This window comes from Nycticebus coucang, chromosome 9, assembly GCF_027406575.1.
Source record: "Nycticebus coucang isolate mNycCou1 chromosome 9, mNycCou1.pri, whole genome shotgun sequence".
Taxonomy (NCBI): domain Eukaryota; kingdom Metazoa; phylum Chordata; class Mammalia; order Primates; family Lorisidae; genus Nycticebus; species Nycticebus coucang.
Genome location: NC_069788.1, coordinates 43,482,104 through 43,505,119, shown reverse-complemented (window position 1 = coordinate 43,505,119; position 23,016 = coordinate 43,482,104). Strand labels below are relative to the sequence as shown.

The following is a 23,016-nucleotide window of genomic DNA, read 5'->3' as shown; positions in this document are numbered from 1 at the left end:
GTTCTCTCTTACCTCTGTTTCCTTTCATCCATTTATTTATATGTTCAAACAGAAAGGGATTACAGCCATGTGTACATTACAGCCTAGACCTTTCTTTTTAGTAAAAGGCAAAAGATTTATGCCATCTGAAGAGAAACCAGAGTGTAGACTTTTCTTTTTAAATCAGGAAGAGTCACACCTATGGTGCGTATTGCAAGGGTACATGTCGGATCTATTAAGTATAGAGTATAAGTGTCTTAACACAATAATTAAGTAAAGAAGGTGAGGGATATATTAACCAGTACGATGTAAGCATTCCAAATTGTATATGAAATCAGCACATTGTACCCCATAAATGCATTACATGATTTAATTTAAAAATAAATAAATCAGAAAGAATCTCAACTACTTTTCAAAGCAGACCTCCCTAATTCACTCCAGCAACCAGAACTTTTTATAACTTTATATGTATTTGTGTAGGTAGATCCATAAATATACATCTACATCTTTACTGTGGAACTGTATTAAAACAGGAATTCTAAAGAGGTGGTTAAGATAGAAAGCAGACTTACCTTTCTAAAGGTGACAGTGATAGTAGATGATGTTTATTGAGCTCCTACTTGGAACCAAATACTGTGCTAAGAAAGTACTCCATTATATCTAATTTTCACTCCAACCCTATGAGGTAGGCATTGTGATTAGTCCCATTTTACAGATGAGGAACCCAAGTATTCAAAGGAATAATAAGTAACTTACCCAGAGTAATAAAGTCAAGATTCAAACCCAAGGCTGGCCAGTTCCAAAGACTGAACTTTTAACAACTATATGTAGGTCATTCCGAAAGTATTGTGATACACAAAAATCATGAAACATAAAATCAGGCAGGGCACTGTGGCTAGGGCCTGTAATCCTAGCACTCTGGGAAGCCAAGGTGGGTGGATCACCTGAGCTCACCAGTTCGAGACCAGCTTGAGCCAGAGCAGGACCTCATCCCTAAAAATAGCAGGGCATTGTGGCGGGCACCTGTAGTCCCAGCTACTCGGGAGGCTGAGGGAAGAGAATCACTTGAGCCCATCAGTTTGAGGTTGCTGTGAGCTGTGATGCCATGGCACTCTACTGAGGGCGACAAAATAAGACTCTGTCTCAAAAACAAAAGAAAAAGAAGGCTCTGCGCCTGTAGCTCAAGCGGCTAAGGTGCCAGCCATGTACACCAGAGCTGGCAGGTTCAAATCCAGCCTGGGTCCACCAATCAATAATGACAACTACAACCAAAAAACAGCCAGGCGTTGGCGGCGCCCGTGGCTCAAAGGAGTAGGGCCCTGGCCCCGTATGGTTGCAGGTGGTGGGTTCAAACCCAGCCCTGGCCAAAAACTGCAAAAAAAAAAAAATAGCCAGGCATTGTGGCAGGTGCCTGTAGTCCCAGCTACTTGGGAGGCTGAGGCAAGAGAATCACTTGAGCCCAAGAGTTTGAGGTTGCTGTGAGCTGTGATGCCACAGAACTCTACCCAGGGTGACAGCTTGAGGCTCTGTCTCAAAAAAAAAAAAAGAAAGAAAGAAAGAAAAAGAGACATCAAATCCATGCAGACAGAAACAAATGAAGCCCTCCTAGCAAGGCTAATAAGCTGAGCAAGTTGAAACTTGCATGGGTGAAATCAGAAAGGATTCTGTCAACTGTGTTTCTTGGGAGTGAAATAATGTATCCTAACACAGTCTGTCTCAAAACTTTCTTACCACCAGCATGACCTGCTTGCTGGTGATATAAATCTCACTTATATCAGAATTTTAGTTTGAGATGCCATCATGAGTTTTATCTTGCCTAAGTGTCAACAATAACCATATGATTTGGCAAGCCAAATATTGTTATTTAATATTAATATTTTATAGATGAAGTATTGATGTGCCAGCTGAGACTATCCTAACATAGATGTTGCTTATAAGTGATAAGGGAGAGATTTCTGGCTAGGCCATGTAACTTCTAATCCCCTATTCTTCATTCTCCTGATTAGATTGTTTTTAATACTTTTAAAATATTTTTGAGTGTCTTAGAAAATGTTAAACTTATGTTTACTTTTTTGTTAGAAGTACTACTTTGCTAGCAAGTCTTAGTATTAATATTGATGTACCAAAAGCACCTACTGAGGTTGGTACCATCAAGACTGCTGGTCCTGGGCAGCGCCCATAGCTCAGTGAGTAAGGTGCTGGCCACATACACTGAGGGTGGTGGGTTCGAACCCGGCCCAGGCCAGCAAAACCACAATGACAACTACCACAAAAAATAGCCAGGCATTATGGTGGGCACCTGTAGTCCCAGCTACTTTGGAGTCTGAGGCAAGAGAACCGCTTAAGCCCAAGAGTTTAAGGTTGCAGTGAGCTGTGATGCCACGGCCCTCTACCCAGCTTGAGACTCTGTCTCCAAAAAAAAAAGACTGCTAGTCCTAGACATCCTTCAGGAATACTAACCCCTCTGTACTTTAAGCTGTTTAGGAAAACTTTCTCAGAAAGGACACATCTTAGATATCTTGCCTCCATTTTAAAACTGCTGATCTTATGAACAGAAAGCTAATGAAAGGTAACTTGATCGGTAATCATTCTCATTCACTTGAAATATAACCGTGAGAGATAGCAGGAATAAATAAATATGATAATCATATTTTCAATCAACCCTTTAGGTAAGTCTTTAAATGAATGTCTAAGATAGTCATAAACGTTGGAGTTAATATAAACATTGTCAGTTGTTCTTTAACAGGACCAAACACTGTGAGGGCAATAATGTTATTAAACAAAATCATTCTGAAAACTCTTCTTTTTACAGGCAAGAAACTATATTCAGTCTTTGACTCAGATGCCGAAGATGAACTTTGCAAATGTATTTATTGGTGCCAACCCTTTGGGTAAGTTGATCATATCCCCATCTCATGGATATTGACTGGATTATGACGTAAATTAGAAATTTGAAGAAGAGTTTGTTTTCCTTTTGACCAAATAGGGTATCATTAATTAAATCTTGAAAGATTTATTATCTATGTTTGTATTGCCAGATTTTCAAAAATCACATGATAATAAGGGGAGCACCTGTGGCTCAACAGAGTAGGGCACTGGCCCCATATGCCGGAGGTGGCAGGTTTAAACCCAGCCCCGGCCAAAAACTACAAAAAAAAAAAAATTACATGATATGCTTATATATTTGTATGATCACAGCATTTGATGGAGCCTCTGGACTGATTCATGGAAGAAAGGAAAGAAAGTAATGGGAATGTTGGGAGGAAAGATTAGAGAGGCAGGGAAAAAGAGAGAAGAAAGCCTGCGGCTTGTTCACTGCTGCTGCTGATTTATGGTGTCCCAAGTTGAGGGTAAAAACAACTGAAGGACAGATGGGTGTTTAGAGGACCCGCCCAGGAGCTCCCTGCAGGGTGCTCTGCTCAGCCTGTAGCTGCCCAGTGAATCCTGCACACTCGCATACTTTTCCCCTCCCTTTTTCCTCCTCTGCCCCTCAGAGGCTTAGCCATCTTCTCTTCTTTATGGAGCTAATTTGCTAACCTCAGACTTTAAAGAATGTGCACCGTATTTCTTCCTGCCACATCAACTTCAGGATCGTTGAAGGCGTGCTCTCATTGGCTGTCTATGATTGTGGCAGAAAGAAAAAAGGAAGCGGCTGTGGCAGCTGAAGATATTTATTGCCTTGGCTAAGAAAGAAGTTGCTTAATTATTGCAAACTGGGGACTGATGTGTGCTTCATATGGCCCTGTTTCAACAGGCCCTGAGGCTGTTTTGCTTGGGGCTGGAATTTCCTGACCCTAGGAGGTGCAGTGAACAGTGCTGTTTAACACAAACACAGAAGGTTCAGACCCAGACCTCCCTACAATCAGGAAGGGAGTGATGCTATGATAACTAGTATAATTAGCCTTCTCACTTTTTAAAAGACTGTATTATATAATAGTAGCATATTTTCAAATCTCACTGTATTTCTTTAAATCTATGTGGGTCATCTCTCTGCCGTGAGTCCCAGCAGCTGTGCTTCAGGTTTAGTATTTTCCTTTTGAGGGCTGACAGCCATGATGACCTCTTCAGAAGTAGAGGGCTAGGTGGTTTACCTTTTGAAATACTTATTATAATAACAGAGGTATTCATGCTCTTTGAAGCATTAGGCAGTTATGGGTGAGTTCATGTCAGCCTTGGAGATGGGAGTATGTCAGATCTCAGCTGGGTCACTCTCATGTCCAAGGATGAATCCACAAACTCATCAAAGGAATGTAGTATTCTATTGTTAGTGGTTTAGGCTTTCATTTTCCCCAGCATGCTCTCATTGGTTTTCTATAATTTATTTGAGCTGTGTTATGTAGTTCAAGGATCTATGAGGATCTAGGAGAAGCTCTCTTTGAACTTTGCATACCATAGGATGTTGGGAAAATATGTTGTATGCTGATAGCTTTCTTGTCTGTCATTCTTTTTTTTTTTTGTAGAGACATTCTCACTTTATTGCCCTCGGTAGAGTGCCATGGTGTCACACAGCTCACAGAAACCTACCTCCAACTCCTGGGCTTAGGCGATTCTCTTGCCTCAGCCTCCCGAGTAGCTGGGACTACAGGCGCCCGCTACAATGCCCGGCTACTTTTTTGTTGCAGTTTGGCCAGGGTTGGGTTTGAACCCGCCACCCTCGGTATATGGGGTCGGTACCCTACCCACTGAGCCACAGGCGTCTTTCATTCTATTTGAACTTTTTTCATCTTATCAGCCCTAAGTTTTAGGCATGGTGGTATTTTATGCTTAACTTCTTATTAATAGATGCAAAAAATTTGTTAATTCGTTTTTCTTTGGATAGGGGAAATGTATGTGTCCCAGCAGCTTATTGAGGCTGCATACTTCCTGACAGGTTCCCCATTCTCTAGAATCATGACATTTTTTAAACAGTCTAAAGAACTAGATACTACATTGCAAAGGAGACTACTAATGAGTTGAATGGAGACTTTAGTCCATCTAGTGTTCAGTGCTGTACTTGGAATGTAAACAAGGCTAACAGCCCATTGCCAAACAATGTCATAAAAAAATCTCCTTCTTGGCAGACAGAACACAGTGTTACTGATTATGATCTCACACCCAACACAATAACTGAACAGGAGTACACTAGCAATATAAATATTAACATCTCTGTTTTCTCAGTCACTAACTTCATTTCACTGCTATTTTCAAAACACGAATTAAAACTTAAATTGCCCTTTATGTCAGCACATAAAGGTCAAAATCCTTGAGGAATCTTTTTCTTACCCCTGACCTTATTCCTCATTAAGTTATTGGTTATAGGTTCGGCACCCGTAGTACGGTGGTTATGGCACCAGCCACATACACCAAGGGTGGAGGGTTCAAACCTGGCCCGGGTCAGCTAAAAAACTGCAGCAACAAAACAAAAAATAGCCGAGCATCGTGGTGGGCACCTATAGTCCCAGCTACTTGGGAGGCTGAGGCAAGAGAATCATTTAAGCCCAAGAATTTGAGGTTGCTGTGAGCTGTGACGCCACAGCACTCTACCAAGGGTGAGATAATGAGACTGTCTCAAAAAATAAATAAATAAAAGTTATGGTTATAAGGACAGTGGTACTCTATCCTAGAGGTGGTAAAGGCTCATATAACCCATGTTCTATTATAAAACAAAGAGCTAGTAAGATTTCATTTTCTAAAAAGAGAGTACCATCAGAATATATATCCATGCATTTCTCCCAGTACTTTGTTTTAAAGTGTAAACTTATGGGCTCAGTGCCCATAGCACAGTGGTTACAGCGCCAGCCACATACACTGAAGTTGGTGGGTTCCAACCCAGCCCGGGCCAGCTAACCAACAATGACAACTGCAACAAAAAATAGCCAGGCATTGTGGTGGGCCACTGTAGTCCCAGCTGTTTGGGAGGTCAAGGCAGGAGAATCACTTGAGCCCAAGAGTTTGAGGTTGCTGTGAGCTGTGACACCCCAGCACTCTACTGAGGACAACATGATAAGACTCTGTCTCAAAAAAAAGTGTAAACTTATGAACTTGAATCAACACACAAATATTCATTTTGTTTCTGTATCCCTCTTTGGATTACTTTGGAATTCAGGCTGCAAGATAGGATTTGGGGGTTTTTGTTTGTTTGTTTTTTCATTTTTTCATTAAAGGACAGGGGAGAGTAGTCTGAATCAGGTCATGAAGTCCCATGCGGAATACCTCATCTCAGCCATTGAACTCACTTGGCTGGCCATGAGTCTGTTCCAAGCTCTGGCTAAGGAAACATCTGCCGGCCCCTCCCAGGGTGGAAAGGGGGGTCTACAGCATCTCCCGCCCAGTCTGACCTTGCCCAGAGCCCCCCGCCCTCGGGAACTCACCTCCTCAAGACTCATGAAAGCCCTGTTAGGGCTGCTTCCCGGCCCTAGTCTCAGACCTTCCCAAAGGACAAGTGGGTGGAGTGACTCGGTGTACTTGGCTCGTAGCCCCACAAGACAGGTTTTTTATAGCCTCCAGTGTACACAGCAGATCTCTTCAGAAAGCTATCCACTATTCATCCCCCAGACCCTCCACATTTAAGGAAGAATTAGCAAAATTTCCAAAGCCTTTCTTTTTCACCACAGTGATAACTATGGTCATGGCACATTTCATGGCAAACTTCCCAAATATTACCATGCTGAAACTCAAAACATCCTCATTTGAAAGATAGAAAAATCATCATTTTATAACCCCCCCTAATGAAATAATTGTTTTGGGGGAAAAAGAATCAATGGATGTGAAAAGCCAGAAGTAAAATGAACTGATAATCACTTGGTACCAAAATATCCCACAGATAACTTGCTTGGGGCAAAGCGTAAACAATCCAGTGATCAAGTTTAGCATCATTAATCATGGAACAAATGGCCTTAATGCACTGTCAAGTACATAATATTACCTATGAAATGTTTTTGCCAAAAATGTTTAACCTGATTCTTACCAAAGTTTTAGATCTAACATCTGGTTTGGGGGAAGTAGAGAGGATGGAGAAAAGCAAGATAGATACATACTAGCACACGGAAGCAGTCAGACCAGTTCCTAAGGATGGGTATTTTCAAGACAACTAGAGGGTTTTTTCAGATCAAAATCAGGAAAAAACGGGGATTAGAATTATTCTAAATTAAGAGAGACTAAAGAAACCTTATCAAATTAAATGGGTGGCCATAATTGAATCCTGGCACTAGTTCTAAAAGACAACTATAGAATAATTGGAGAAATTTTCTAAGCAGGGTCGGAATTAGTATTGGTTAGTATTTGGATGGGAGAATAATAGGAGAAATTTTAACATGAGCTGTATTTTAAATGATATTTGAAAATTATTTGTCAGGCGGCACCTGTGGCTCAGTGAGTAGGGCGCCGGCCCCATATGCCGAGGGTGGTGGGTTCAAACCCAGCCCCGGCCAAACTGCAACAAAAAAAATTATTTGTCAGATATCATAATAGCATTATTATGTTGGAAGATGTCTTTGTACGAGATCTTTAGGGGGTAAAATGTCATGTTCATAATTTTACTTTAAAACAATTCAAATAAAAAAATATACTGTTTATTGCTAAATCTGCATGGGGGCCTGTGAGTATTCACTTTACTATTATTTTTATATATATTTGAAATTTTTCATAGTGAAATATTCTCACTTTCTGTATTCCAAATGCCACATCTTGCCCTCATCATCATGTAAAACCCTCAATTAGTCTATTTTGGTACAGTTCGACTACTTGGTAGCAGTTCGACATTGCTGTTCCATAAAAGTTTGTTCAAATAAAATCCCAGTTATTCTTAAAATTCTTTTTTAGTAATGTATACTTAAAGTAGACAAAATATGTATACACATATAAAGGAGAAAAATATATTTTGGAGTAGAATTCTTTGTTTGGGTATGAAGAATCAAAACTATGGGCTGTCGCTTCCTGCTCCTTGCCTCCTACGCCAGTTCCAAGAATCTTTGCCACCCTGCCAGCAAGTCTCAGACTGAGTTTGACAAAGCCGCAGAGGAGGTTAAGCACTTCAAGACCAAGCCTGCAGATGATGAGATGCTGTTCATCTGCAGCCACTACAAACAAGCGACTATGGGAGATGTGAATACAGAACAGCCTGGGATGTTGGGCTTCAAAGGCAAGGCCAAGTGCGATGCCTGGAATGAGCTGAAAGGGACTAACAAGGAAGATCCTGGGACTAACAAGATGAAAGCTGACATCAATGAAGTCGAAGAGCTAAAGAAAAAATATGGAATATAAGAGACTGGATTTGGTTGCAGCCATGTGGTTAACCTAAACTGATATGATGCCTTGTTTTTTCTAATACTGTGGATGATGTAAAATAACCAGTTAACCCAGTTCCTCAAGGCTGTTGCGGATACAGCTCCAACAGATTAGGGGCTAAAATGATTACTGACCTTCCCTAAGTAGTTTTTTTTTTTTTTTTTGGCTGGGGCTGGGTTTGAACCTACCACCTCCAGTATATGGGGCTGGTGCCCTACTCCTTGAGCCACAGGTGCCGTCCACCCCCCCCAAGTAGTTTTTATCTGAGATGAATTAAAAGTGTATTTGTTACTTAAAAAAAAAAAAAACTATGTTTGCTTGATAAGGCATAATTTTTGTTGACTCTTCTTCTTTCCTCTGGCTGTGTAATATTAACAGCTGTTGACTTGCTGGAGAAGATGCTTGTATTGGACTCAGATAAGAGAATTACAGCAGCCCAAGCCCTTGCACATGCCTACTTTGCTCAGTACCATGATCCTGATGATGAGCCAGTGGCCGACCCTTATGATCAGTCCTTTGAAAGCAGGGACCTTCTCATAGATGAGTGGAAAAGTAAGTCCTAAGGTCAATTAACATCTAGCTTGAGAACTTAGATTTTAAAATCTTCCCTAGATGAACCACTAACCAAAAGCAATGGGAAGAATAAAATAAAAACTAAATGATTATAACCAACTTGCTAAAGCTTACAGTTGTGGTGGCTAATGCAGAATCAATGTGCTCCTCTGATAGAAACTGTTGTAAGTGATGGCACTTTTTGGACCTTTTGGATGCTTATGTCTGGTCTGATTTTATGCATAGCCCCTCACAAATATGCATAGAGCTTTGGGGTTCTCAGAATTTTTGCATTTACAACATCTGAGATAAGTAGGGAAATATTGTACTTTTTATAGTTTTACAATTGATAGAACCAGGGCAAAGAGAATTTATATCTTATCTGTTACATATCTGGTTGGGGACACAGCCAGAAATGGAACCCATGTCTCCTATGTCCAGTCTCATCCTATTCTTTACATAAAACACAAGTTCAGAACTCCAGTTACGTCTCCAAAGCCAGGACTATGTGTTGGCCCCCGTGAGAGTGCTCTGTTATTCTGAGTACTTTCTCCAGAGGGCTTTAAAGAGGAAATAATGAAAGAAATGAGAAAAGCACTCTTTTAATATGTATCCTTGAATTTCTGTGTAATCATGTTCCATTAGAATATCACACACAATTAATAAGGTGGCAGTTATTTGAAGTAGCCCATTATACCACTATCCTGGATAGGAGGATTCTTGAGCTTAGAAGTCATAGTGCTTGCCAGCAAAGAGAATAATCTGAATTCTCACATCTTACTTTTCCTTCCCAATTTTTAGGCCTGACCTATGACGAAGTCATCAGTTTCGTGCCACCACCCCTCGACCAAGAAGAAATGGAGTCCTGAACACCTGGTTTCTGTTCTGTTGATCCCATTTCACTGTGAGGGGAAGGCCTTTTCATAGGAACTCTCCAAATATCATTCAAGTGCCTCTTGTTACGAAGATTTCCTTCATGGTGGAAGAGGGGTGTGTGTGTGTGTGTGTGTGTGTGTGTGTGTGTATGTGTTAGTGTATGTACATGTGTGTATCTGTCTTTGTGGGAAGGTGAGAGAATATGAGTAAACTATGATCACAGTGACTTTACATGGAATTGCAGATGCTCCTTGGCAGCCTCCACTTGTTCTTCATTTTGAGACTCAGCTCAGGCAGATAAGAGCTGCCTTGTTAGGAAAATGTTAAATGCAAAGTAAAAAAATATTGAACGTTCCCTATTTCAGTCATGCTTTGCCACTTTGGCTTCTGTGACCCCCACCTTGACAGTGGGAGTAGGCTTGCCCACATCCCACAGTGGCAGAGAGAAGGCTCACACTTTCTGGTTGCTTCACACCCTCAGCAGTGCATACAGCCAAGACCAACTGGCCTCTGCACTAACCTATGTTAACTTGCCTAATACAGTTCTCAGAACTTGACAGGTATATTTGAAATTGTAAATATGTTTGTGCCTTAAAAGGAGAGAAGAAAATGTAGATAGTTAAAAGATTACAGCTGCTGAAGTTCTGAGCCAGGGCTGTTGAACGGCTGCTGTGGGCCCCGAGTAGCTGGGCAGCCATGTGTGCGCATGCCTCTGTGTGCATCTCCCTCTCCTCACCCCCAGCTGATGTTGCCATTTCTCTGCTTACCTCTCACCTTCAGTGCAGAGTTTCATGAGTATTGGCCCTAATGGTCAGAAGCAGGTCCTTGCTGCCAATGTGCATCCTATGTGCTCTTTATTTCTAGCAGAGTGAGGATGTGTTCTGCACGTCTTGCTATTTGAGCATGCACAGCTGCCTGTCCTGTTCTCTTCGGGAGGCCCTGGTGCCAGGCAAGTTTGCCAGTGAAGACTTCTTGGATAGTTCAGATCCTGTGTCACCTCAGCTGATGTTATGGGCAAGTGGCATCATCCTCTCTTTAGCCCCCAGTGCTATTTTGTGTTGAACACAATTGATATTCCAGGTGCTTTTGAAGTGAAAACCCATGAAAAATGGAACAGATGGATGTACAGTGTTTTCATTCTTGCCATCTTCCAACAAACTGTTTTAGGGTAGCTATCAGGGGAAAGATCAGGGCTTTTCCTTAAGAATATCCCAAACTTTGGAAAACAAGTTATTCTCTGTTCTCCCACTAATCAGTGCTAAGGAAATACTGAAAATAAAAGTAAAAAATAAACATGGGAAGCCAGAAACTCCTTTTGCTATCTTTCTCTACATGTAGTTATGTAAAGGAAAAAAAAATAGAAATGAGGTATCATTTCCACTCCTCTTGGCAGCTTAACATTGACTTCTTGGTTTGGGGAGAAATAAATTTTGTTTCAGAATCTTATATAGTGTAGGAATCCTTTTGAGAATGTGATTCCTTTTGATGGGGAGAAAGGGCAAATTATTTTAATATTTTGTATTTTCAATTTTGTAAAGGTGAAATATCCTCAGGGGTGGAGAAGAGTTGTTTTCATAATTTTCTGAATTTTAGGTATTTAGTGCTACATGAGGGCCCACGTATTTAAGTCTTTTGTGTCATAAGAAAGTGTAAAGCCGCTTCCAGTGTTGGCTGTGTGACAAAATCTTGTATTTGAGCCAAGATGTTTCCATTTCTTTATCAGTGCGGTGATGCATGCACTCCAGAAGGCCAGGGTAGGACCCCTGAATCAACTGGAGCAAGAAGGAAGGAAGCAGGCTGAGGGTGATAGCACATCACTGGGGATTCTCCCCTCTTTCAAGGAAAGTGAATGTAAAGGCCTCATCTTCTTTATATGCACTTCAAATCCTCACCATCCAGAGCAAGATGACTTTTATCAGCCATGTGTGGTTGTCAATGCTAGTGTGGTTTTCTATAGAAATACTGCTCTGAATATTTTTAATAAAGGTCTTTGCACATGTGGCCACATACGTGTTAGGAGACTGCCTGCTCCAGGAGCCTGGACTCTAAACTGGGGCTCTTGGAAGAGCTCTTTGGTTTCTGAGCATAATGCTCCCATCTCCTGACTTCTCTGAACAGAAAACAAAGGAGAGAATGAGGGAAACTGCTATTTTATTTGTATTCATGAACTTGGCTGTCATCGGTTATGCCATATAGGATGTCAGACAATACCACTGGTTAAAATAAAGCCTATTTTTCAAATTTAGTGAGTTTCTCAAATTTATTATACTTTTTCCTTGATTGCTTTTATTTAATGCACACTATGGCATTATATCCATGTTCTTTCATCTGTGGCCTGGCGTATATTTCTCATAGATCTTAATACTACTCTTAAAATTTAGAAAGTTTATAATGCTCCTTAGTTGTACATTTTCTGGTGAAGAGAACCCAGTCTTTGGTGTGAATGGGTAAAGCAAAGAGCAGGTAAACAAGGTATTACATGGTAGGGTCTGTGTTACTGCACGTGGTGTGGGAGTGGGCTAGGGCAGGGGTCAGCAAACTGTGGCCCAAGGGCAAAACCCTACTTACCACCTGTTTTGTGTAGCCTGCTAAGAATGCTTTCTATATTTTTAGATGATTGGGAGAGAGAAAATAAGAATGGTATTTTTGCAGCATGTGAAAAGCAATGTAAAATTCAAATTTCAATGTTCATAAATAAAGTTTTATCGGAACTTGACCACACTCATTTGTTCATATATTGTGTGTGGCTTCTTTTGTACTACAGTGACACAGTTGTAGTCACAAGAGAGGTTATAGGACCTACAGAATGTAAACTGTTTACCATTTGGAAACAGTTTGCCGACCCTTGGCCTAGGGCTTAAGTTTCTTCATCTGTTAATATTTAAGTTCTTTTTAGGGGGTGCCTGTGGCTCAAAGGAGTAGGGTGCCGGTTCCATATGCTGGAGGTGGCGGGTTCAAGCCCAGTCCCGGCCAAAAAAAAATAAAACCAACAATATAAAGTTCTTTTTAGCTTTGACATTCTTGACTATGCATAGTGTATTTTTTTTCCCATTAATTGCCAGAGAGAAAGAAGGTTGGGTATGTACATATGCTTACATTTTTTATAAGCCTTTAAGCAAATGTATTTTATGACTGTTCTGTCTTAGCTAGCTATGGGCCTTGAAAATACTCTTCAAAACTACGGAATTGTGGCTAGGCATGATGGCTCACACCTGTAATCCAGCCTTAGGAGGCTGAGTTAGGAGGATAGCTTGAACCCAGGAGTTCAAGACCAGCCTGAACAAGAGCGAGACCCTGTCTCTACTAAAACATAGAAAAAGTAGCTGGGCATTGTGGTGGGCACCTGTAGTCCCAGTTACTTGGGAGGCTGAAGCAGGATTGTTTGAACCTAGAAGTTTGAGGTTGCTGTGACTTGTGATGATGCCACAGTACTCTAGCCTGGGCAACAGGGTGATGCTATCTCAAACAAACAGAATTACTAAATGGCATCATGAGATTAAAGAGCCATGAGGTCTCACAGCTGAATTCTCAGGGACTGTGCTGTATGCTTCCTTTCTCAGTGTCATAGAAATGACACCTGACAGGTGTGCCAGAGTAGATCGTGAGGCCCAGCCTGTGAGGATGTTGAGAGCTTGCAGCATGGGCTTTGTCCTACACTGGCTGGTCCCCAGCTGGCAGCTGGGAATGAAATGATAGCAGTGGTAGAAGGCAGACCAATAACAGGCTTCTTTCCTGTTGTGACTTAACAGGGTGAGAAAAAGGAGCCCCAGTTGTCACATGGGGTACTTTAGCTCCTGTAAGGATCAGACAGTTATTGCATGGAATATTTTGCCTTCATATACCAGACAAGAGCACAGCCTTTCTCTTAGGCTTCTGAGCGAGTCAATTCTCTGCTTAGCTCAAGAATTGACACCAGAGAAAGTTCCCCTAAGGTGACCAGAGAAAGGTCCCTTAAAATGGGGACCAGAATTTTATAGTATTTGGTGGGGATGGAGGGATCAGGGAAGTCCAGTTGAGGCTTTAATCACAAAAATGAACAAAATTATAAAAGCATGTTCATAATTTTAAATGTATATTCTTGAACAAAGAATAAAAGTTTTTCAGGTGAAACTGATTTGGTATCTCAGAACATCCTTCTCATTTGATTTTTTGCAACCTAATCATAGAGGGAAATTTTGCAAAAATATTTGAGGGCTTTGTTAGTTTTTCCAGAACTTCTCAAACTTTTGATACTCAACCTCTTTTATAAATATTACTGGTGATCACCTTATCACCTTTTTATTGTTCATTGGTCTGAGGTTGTCAGATCCACATTGCTCAGTGACTTAAGATTTGAGCAGCTTTCTAGATTATTCATCAACTTCATCAGATCCACCATCATTTGCAAGATTTGTGATTATTGTAGAGACTAACAGAAGACTAGAATACAATGGACAGGATGGATACTCTGGATTCAGATGCTTAAGAAGCAAGGAGGGACTGATTTTATAAGTAATCAGCTCACACTTGCACAAGCAAAAAAGTAAAAGATTGTTCAATGCCACATTCTTTGTAATAGCAAAACCACAAATTTATCAATAAGGGCTTAAATTAAGGTGGCCATCTGTAGAGTGGAATACCAGATAGCTAGGCTTGGACAGATACACAAGATACGTTATGAAGGAGAAACAGGATCAGCACCTGTAGCTCAAGCGGCTAGGGTGCCAGCCCTACCAGGGCCTGCCAAACAACAACTACAACCAAACAATGGCTGGGCGTTGTGCAGGCGCCTATAGTCCCAGTTACTTGGGAGGCCGAGGCAAGAGAATCGCTTAAGCCCAAGAGTTTGAGGTTACTGTGAGCTGTGATGCCACAGCACTCTACCCACGGTAACAGCTTGAGGCTCTGTCTCAAAAAAAAAAAAAAAAATGAAGGAGAAACAGTGGCACACTGTAATATACTGTCCCCCTTAATGATAGATAGTATATGGCTCTAGAACCCAGAGCAGCGGTTCTCAACCTATGGTAGCGACCCCTTTTTAACAATGAAAATACATTACAGCATTAAGAAGGTTGAGAACCACTGACCTAAAGGAACACAGCCCAATTCTAGGAAGTGGGATTGTGGGCTCTTTTTGTGCTATTTCTGTAATGTTTACTTTTCTTATGCAATATCTTTTTTTCTTAATCAGAAACTTTTGTTGTTGAGAAAATTTAGTTTTTTTGAGAGAGTCTCACTTTGTCACCCTTGGTAAAGTGCTATGGCATCATAGCTCACAGCAACCTCAAATTCTTGGGCTTAAGTGATCCTCTTGCCTCAACCTCCCAAGTAGCTGGGACTATAGATGCCTGCCACAACACCTGTCTAGTTTGCCTATTTTTTAGTGGAGACAGAGTCTCACTCTTGTTCAGGCTGGTCTTGAGCTCATGAGCTCAAGTGATCCACCATTTCGGCTTCCCAGAACACGAGGATTACAGGTACATACAAGCCACCATACCCGGCCATGATAAGAAAGATTTTTAAAGTTTTTATACCATGGGGACTTATTCTCAAATTTCAGCTTTCCTAAGAGTAGAGCCCAACTTTTCAAGGCGAAAGAACATTTGGTGGAAAGAGATTGCGGCCTGGCAAACAGAGCTCCATCAGTACTTTGTAGCAGAATTCACCACCCACCAGGGATGACTTGGTAGTTTCTTCCCTGTAGAAGGGTATATTTTAAGGACCTAAAGCAGGATTTTTCTATTTTGGCACTATTGACATTTAGGACCAGGTAATTCTTTGTTGTGGAAACTCCTCACTGTAGATTGTTGAGCAGCATCCCTGGCCTATGCCCACTAGATGTAAGTAGCACACGTTCTCCCTCCACTTGTGACAGCCAGAAATGTCTCCAGATGTTGCTAAATGCCCCTTAAGGGGCCAAATCATTCAGGGTTGAAAAGCACAAATCTAAAACTGTCCCTCCTGGTGTTGCAGAATACCAAAGCCTCTTCTCTTGAAAAAATAAATGTTAACACTTAACCAACCAACTTAAAGGCACAGCTTGGTATTTCAGAGGGTAAGTACAAATTCGAAAGCTTTTTTTAGGCTTGGTGTCCATAGCACATTGGTTACAGTGCCAGCCACATACATCCAAGGTGGCGGGTTCAAACCTGGCCCGGGCCAGCTAAACAACTATGACAACTGCAAGAAAAAATAGCTGGGTGTTGTGGCAGGTGCCTGTATTCCCAGCTACTTGGGAGGCTGAGGCAAGAGAATCACTTAAGCCCAAGAATTTGAGGTTGCTGTGAGCTGTGACGCCACAGCACTCTACCAAAAGAGTCTTACATAGTGAGACTCTTGTCTCAAAAAAAAAAAAAAGTAAGTTTGGGACTGGATGAAGTCTGTTTCATTTCTCAAAAAAGAAAAAAAACAGCAGAGGTGGATGTTAAGTGACTTAAGTTGTCCTTGCCCAGAAACTCTTTGGTTAAAATCTAGTAATTAAATAGATAAGACAAGATTATCTTTATTTTTATTTATTTATTTTGAGACAGAGCTTCAAGCTGTCACCCTGGGTAGAGTGCCGTGGCATCACCGCTCACATCAACCTCCAATTCCTGGGCTTAAGCGATTCTCTTGCCTTGGCCTCCCAAGTAGCTGGGACCACAAGCGCCCACCACAACGCCTGGCTATCTTTATTTGTTTTTAATGGCGTTTTACTCTGTCACCCTGGCTGGAGTGTAGTGGTGCAATCACAGTTCACTGTAACCTTGAACTCCTGAGCTCAGGTGATCCTCCCACATCTGGCTCCCCAGTAGCTGGGACCATAGCTGTGTACCACCATGCCAGGTTATTTTTCTTTTTTTTTTTTTTTTTTTGTAGAGACAGAGTCTCACTGTACCGCCCTCAGGTAGAGTGCCGTGGCATCACACGGATCACAGCAACCTCTAACTCTTGGGCTTACACAATTCTCTTGCCTCAGTCTCCCGAGCAGCTGGAACTACAGGCACCCGCCACAACGCCCGGCTATTTTTTTGTTGCAGTTTGGCCGGGGCCGGGTTTGAACCCGCCACCCTCAGCATATGGGGCCGGCGCCCTACTCACTGAGCCACAGGCGCCGCCCATATTTTTCTTTTTATATAGAGGTGGGGGTCTCGCTATATTAGAGGGGATCCTCCCGCCTCAGCCTCCCAATGTGCTGGGGTCACAGGTGCCCCAACTTTGATTAGTTCAGTTTAGAGAAAGTGCTTTGTTTAGAAGTTACTACATGTTAAATGAGGAAGTAACCTTAAGCCTAATTTTGTAACTTAAAAAAAAAAATTACACCACCACCTTTCAAATGTCAGTTGCAGCAAAAGATAAAAAGATGTAAAACCACAAGGCACAGCCTTGATTATTAGTTTTAAACTCTTATCAGATCCAACACCCTTTGCTTCATAAATATTTTATAGCCTCCCTCTGTAATCCTGAAGTGAAAATCATAGATAATCAACATGCATACAATTTCAAAGAACGTATAATGAGCTAATAGAAATGATGCATAAAGGGAAAATACATATAACATTTCCATATGTAAATGCTCAAGCATAGCCACATAACAGACATACTGAAGCAGTTGGGTACTTGCACCTATACTTAGAGTCACCTGAGGGTAATGCAGGCTATACAGTTGTGTTGGCAACTCAGTACCATGACGGCTGCCAGTCATGACTTTTTTCTGAAATTGACATACAGTTCTTGGTAAAATTTCAAAAAATATACGGTCTTTTAATTTATTCAGTTGTGATCCTGGGAAATTTAAGTATATCAATATGCAAAAAAATAGCTGTGTTTTATAGGTAAAAGCAAGTTACAGTCTAGGCTCAGGTCATCATAAATAGGGTTTTTCACTACATGAATGTTCAACAGCAGGATGTTTGTGATATGAAGCAATTCTTGTTGAGAATCCCACTCAGTGCAGTAACCCCTGTGTGGTAAATATCAGCAATACCCCTGGTCATTGGGACAACCAAAAATGACCCCACAGATTTCCAAAGTTCACCTGTTGCAAATTGCCCATATAGACTATACACAACTCACAGGATATATGGGGCCCTAAGAAGTAAAACCTCCACATTGAAGAACAAACCTAACTTACTGTCCTCCTTTCCCCTCCTTTTCCTCCCTCCCTACTGAAGAGTAGTTAATGTCATTGAACTCCTATATATTAGGCAGTTTACCGCCTTGCACATTCTACATAAGTAATGCCTCGTTCTCATACAGAGTCACATTACAACTGAGGCTGGGTTCAAAGACCATCCTGGTTCCAGAGAGTATTGATGTTAGACATTTCTCTCTTGGTTTTGGAAAGAAAATTGAGAAAAATAGTCAGCGTCATTTCCCTAAAGACTTTCTGGCTGCTGCTGGCTAAAGAGGGAGGAGTCTGTGGCAGCCACAGCTGGGCTCTTGGAGCCTTATCTCATTGAGCATATGCTTGGGCGCTCTCCCTTCCTTACTCATCTGTGATAGAAGTGCTGCCCCAGTCCTCTGGAGAGAAGCCACTTTTTCCCTCCCTTCAGCCAAAAGGGTTCCAATGCCACAATGTATTTTCATTGTTAAAAAGGGGTCGCGACCTACAGGTTGAGAACCACTGGTTTAAGCCAACGCTCTTATTATATCTCCTAGAAGGTTAATACACTTCCCTCTGGTTCTCTGGGGTGCTGCTATAAATGTACAAGGTCACTACATGCATGTGATAGTCCCTCTATCTAGAACCCTCCTCTGATTCCTCACTCCTGTGGGCTAACTTCTTTGTTGTTCCATTCAGCCTTGACTTCTCTTCCTCTGTAAATGTTTCCTGATTACTCCCAGGCGGGCATTAGGTATGGTCTGCTGTGTGTACCCTGTGTTCTGTTGATTGATCAGTGATGTCCTTGATTGCTTTATCATTGCCTGCTGTTTGTAGCATCTGCTCAAAAGGAAAAACATACAAAGGTTAAAGACACAGGCTCTGGAGGGCGGCGCCTGTGGCTTAGTGAGTAGGGTGCTGGCCCTATATACCAAGGGTGGCGGGTTCAAACACAGCCCTGGCCAAACTGCAACAAAAAAATGGCTGGGCTGGCACCTGTAGTTCCAGCTACTCAGGATGCTGAGGCAAGAGAATTGCTTGAGCCCCAGAGCTAGAGGTTGCTGTGAGCTGTGATGTCACAGCTCTCTACCAAGGGCGACAAAGTGAGACTCTGTCTCTAAAAATAATAAATAAATAAAAAGCTAAAAAAAAGACACAGGCTCTGGAACAAGTCTACCTGCATGAGTTCAGAACACAGCCCCACTACCTCTTATTGGTACCATCTTGAGCAAATTGTTTAATTTTTCAGAGCCTGCTTCATAAGGTTGTTGTGAGATTAAATGAGTTAAACATGTAAAGCCCCTGGCATATAGTAAATGCTCAGTAAGTACTAGCTTAAGGTTGTGTCTTTTTTTTTTAGAGTAAGAATCTCACTTTATGGCCCTCGGGTAGAGTGCCATGGCATCAGACAGCTCACAGCAACCTCCAACTCCTGAGCTTAAGCGATTCTCTTGCCTCAGCCTCCCGAGTAGCTGGGACTACAGGCACCTGCCACAACGCCCGGCTATTTTTTTGTTGCAGTTCGGCCAGGGCCGGGTTTGAACCAGCCATCCTCGGTATATGGGGCCGGCGCCTTACCGACTGAGCCACAGGCGCCGCCCAAGGTTGTGTCTTATGTCCCTATTGCCTAGCATGGTACCTGGCACACAGAAGACCTTCAGTCTCTATCCACCGAGTCAGTAGATCATCTTTTAATCCCTTGCACATCAGCCTGTCTTCTGCTTCCTGTTTTTATGATCAACAATCTTTAGAAGAAAACACCATACAAAGAAAGCAGCCAGGCTCGGTGCCCGTAGCATAGTGGTTACAGCGCCAGCCACATACACCAAAGTTAGCGGGTTCAAACCAGGCCCGGGCCAGCTAACCAACAATGACAACTGCAACAAAAAGATAGCCAGGCGTTGTGGCAGGCACCTGTCGCCCCAGCTACTTGGGAGGCTGAGGCAAGAGAATCACTTGAGCCCAAGAGTTTGAGGTTGCTGTGAGCTGTGATGCCATAGCACTATACCAAGGGCGACATAGTGAGACTCAGTCTCAAAATAAATAAATAAAAAGCAGCCATATATGTACAGCTTTATCTGCCTTAAGAAGTGGTACTGTGGGGCGGCGCCTGTGGCTCAGTGAGTAAGGCGCCAGCCCCATATGCCGAGGGTGGCGGGTTCAAACCCAGCCCCGGCCAAACTGCAACCAAAAAATAGCCGGGCGTTGTGGTGGGCGCCTGTAGTCCCAGCTACTCGGGAGGCTGAGGCAAGAGAATCGCTTAAGCCCAAGAGCTGGAGGTTGCTGTGAGCCGTGTGACGCCACGGCACTCTACCCGAGGGCGGTACAGTGAGACTCTGTCTCTACAAAAAAAAAAAAAAAAAGAAGTGGTACTGTGGGCTGGGCGCCTATAGCTCAAGTGGCTGGGGCGCCAGCCACATACACTGGAGCTGGGGGGTTGGAGCCCAGCCCAGGCCTGCCAGACAACAATGACAACTGCAACCAAAAAATGGCCGGGCGTTGTGGCGGGTGCCTGTAGCTACTTGGGAGGCTGAGGCAGGAGAATCACTTGAACCCAGGAGTTAGAGGCCACAGCACCTACCCAGGGCCACAGCTTGAGGCTCTGTCTCAAAAAAAAAAAAGGTACTGCGGGCGGCTCCCACTGCTCAGTGGGTAGGGTGCCGGCCACATACGTTGAGGCTAGCAGGTTCAAACCTGGCCTGGGCCAGCTAACCAACAATGACAACTGCAACAAAAAATAGCCCGGCCTTGTGGCGGGTGCCTGTAGTCCCAGCTACTTGGGAGGCTGAGGCAAGAGAATCACTTAAGCCCAAGAGTTTGAGGTTGCTGTGAGACAACTTGAGACTGTTTCCAAAAACAAGAAATGGTACTGTGGGGAAGTTCATTGTTTAAGAAGGGAGTGTTAAAAAAACAAAAAAAAAGAAGAGCGTGTTAGAAGAATTGGGCTCAGATTCTCTTTGCTATGTCTGGCCTTGTGATTCAAGTTGGGTGTACACCAGTTTAATAAAGTAGAACTAGAACCAACACACTCTTGGTTAGGCAGTTTACCTCCCTGCATATTCTACACAAGTAGATGGCCGCGATCCATCTCTTTCCCCATCTATCTGCCCACTTTAAGATGAAAATATCAAGGGAAAAGAAAGGGAATTGGAAGTCATGATGTGATTCAACCATTCTGCAAATACCTATTATGTAGTTTTCCTGTGTGAGGCATGGAAAAGATGGGAGAGAATAAAAGATTCCTGCTCTCATGGAGTTGCTGTTCTGGTGGGGGAAGACATTGGTAAGCAATGACTGTGCCATCTCCCTGTGCCACCCCTAAAACAGAACTTGTGAGTGCCTGTTGCTAGAGGCCATTTCTGGGCCAAGTGTACCTTTGATCTCTCTCCCTGGAAGTCAGCTGACAGACAACAGGATTGTGTGCGGGAGTCCAAGCCCGTGTGTGCTTTTAGGTTACCTTGACTTGATCAGCTGGTTCCATGGTCTGTCTGCAACATGAGGTGTGAGGTCATCATCCTCTGCCATTACATGACAACCATTTCCCCCAGGCCATTGTTCAAGCATGTCAGAGCCAATTGTCCTGTGTGGAAAGCTTACCTGCCCACAGCTCTGCCCAGTGACACGGAGGCAATGACTATCTGATAATGGTTGGTGACAGAGTGCTCATGGCGGGAGTGTCCCATCGCTCTGCCCTCAACAAACCTCACCCTGCTCCACAGTTTGGAAACATCCCCCCTACACCTCTGATCTCCCAGCCTCTGGTCAAGTCAGGTGTTTGTGTAACTTGTACGGACTGAGCTTCTTAGTGTCAACACACTTTTTCTAACTATTATTATTCTTTGATGACACAAAACGTTTGTTGTGAAAAAAACTAGGTGACACCCATTGTTCTACTACCTGGAAATAGTTCTGTTGACAGGTTGATATAAGTCCTAGAAAAGTACCTAAATCTGTAAAAATACCTAGCTTTGAGAATGAATGCATATTGTTCAATGATGTGTTGATAAGTAATGCTAAAACATCTGGCTAGCAACTTTTCTCCTTCAGCTACAGTCATTTCCAGACAGATCAAAATGTAAATGGAGGTGTATGTCCAGGCATGTCACGAAACCAGAAACCATACAGGAAAAGGCTAATTAATGATTTTGCCTATCTGAAAATTCAAAACTACCATACATCGGAAGCAGTTTTGTTGGATTTGGTAAGGATAGAAGCTGCACAAAGCTTGAGAGCCTGCAGTTCTACTTTTAAATAATTATTCTAGAAAAACTTTCTCATGTTCACAAGGAACTGAGTATAGAGATCTTCACTCAAATACATGTATTCCACTGTAATAGAAAAAAAAGAGAACAAACCTCAAAGTCCATCAACAGAAAATAATTTATAGTGCATTCATACAACAAAATATTACACAGTGTAAAACCAATGAACTAGAATGAATTTGTCTCCTCCGTGCTCCTGATTTTATCTGTGCCTCAGAGGTAATTGGCATTGTCTGGAGACATTTTGGTTGTCACACTTCGGAGAGGGTGGGGAAACCAGGGATGCTGTTAGACATTCTGTAATGCGGCAAGATGTTCCCCACAACAAAAGAATTATCCAGCCCAAAATGTCAGTAGTGCCAGGTTGAGAAGCCCTGGGTTAGATGACTCGGCATGGGCAGAACTTCCTGGCAATCTTCAGTGAAAAAGAAAGCTGCAGGATGATCCAGTCTGGTATCGTTTACAAGCTGGGGATCCAACCATTTTGGTTTTTCTGTGCCACACTGGAGGAAAAAGAGTTGTCTTGGGCCACACATTAAATACACAAACACTAACAAAAGCTGATGAGTAAAAAAGAATAAGATCTGTGCATAATTTTCATGATGTCCACTACCACAGACAAGCAAAAAAGTCCTGGCTGGATGCGGTGGTCCATTCCTGCAATCCTAGCACTCTGGGAGGCTGAGGCAGGTAGATTGCTTGAGCTCAAGTTTGAGACCAGTTTGAGCCACAGCAAAACCCCCTCTTTACTAAAAATTGAAAAAAAATAAAAAGACTAGATAGGCATTGTGGCAGTTGCCTATGGTCCCAACTACTTGGGAGGCTGAGCCAAAGAGTTGGAGGTTGCAGTGAGCTATGATGCCACAGCATTCTAGACTAGGGGCAACAGAGTGAGACTCTGTTTCAAGAAAAAAAGTCCTCCTTATATAGGATGGCACCCGTGGCTCAGTGAGTAGGGCACTAGCCATATACACCGAGGCTGGCAAGTTCAGATCCGGCCTGGGCCAGCTAAAATCAACA

At 42.6% G+C, this 23,016-nt stretch overlaps 2 protein-coding genes across 3 annotated transcripts in view; both read left to right on the top strand.

Annotated features, from left to right (window-relative positions):
• Window positions 1-11,917, top strand: part of MAPK14 (mitogen-activated protein kinase 14) — a 98,401-nt gene extending 86,484 nt beyond the window's left edge. For both annotated transcript variants that reach the window (XM_053603810.1, XM_053603809.1), the window contains exons 10-12: window positions 2,792-2,870; window positions 8,623-8,796; window positions 9,598-11,917. In XM_053603810.1, the coding sequence (XP_053459785.1) occupies window positions 2,792-2,870; window positions 8,623-8,796; window positions 9,598-9,665 (321 nt within the window). In that variant the 3' untranslated portion in view covers window positions 9,666-11,917. The remainder of the gene's footprint in view (window positions 1-2,791; window positions 2,871-8,622; window positions 8,797-9,597) is intronic.
• On the top strand, window positions 3,753-8,610 carry LOC128594903 (acyl-CoA-binding protein-like). Its single transcript, XM_053603811.1, has one exon. It carries the CDS (start codon window positions 7,879-7,881, stop codon window positions 8,218-8,220), a length of 342 nt encoding a protein of 113 aa, XP_053459786.1. The 5' UTR covers window positions 3,753-7,878; the 3' UTR covers window positions 8,221-8,610.
• Window positions 11,918-23,016: the final 11,099 nt, after the last annotated feature.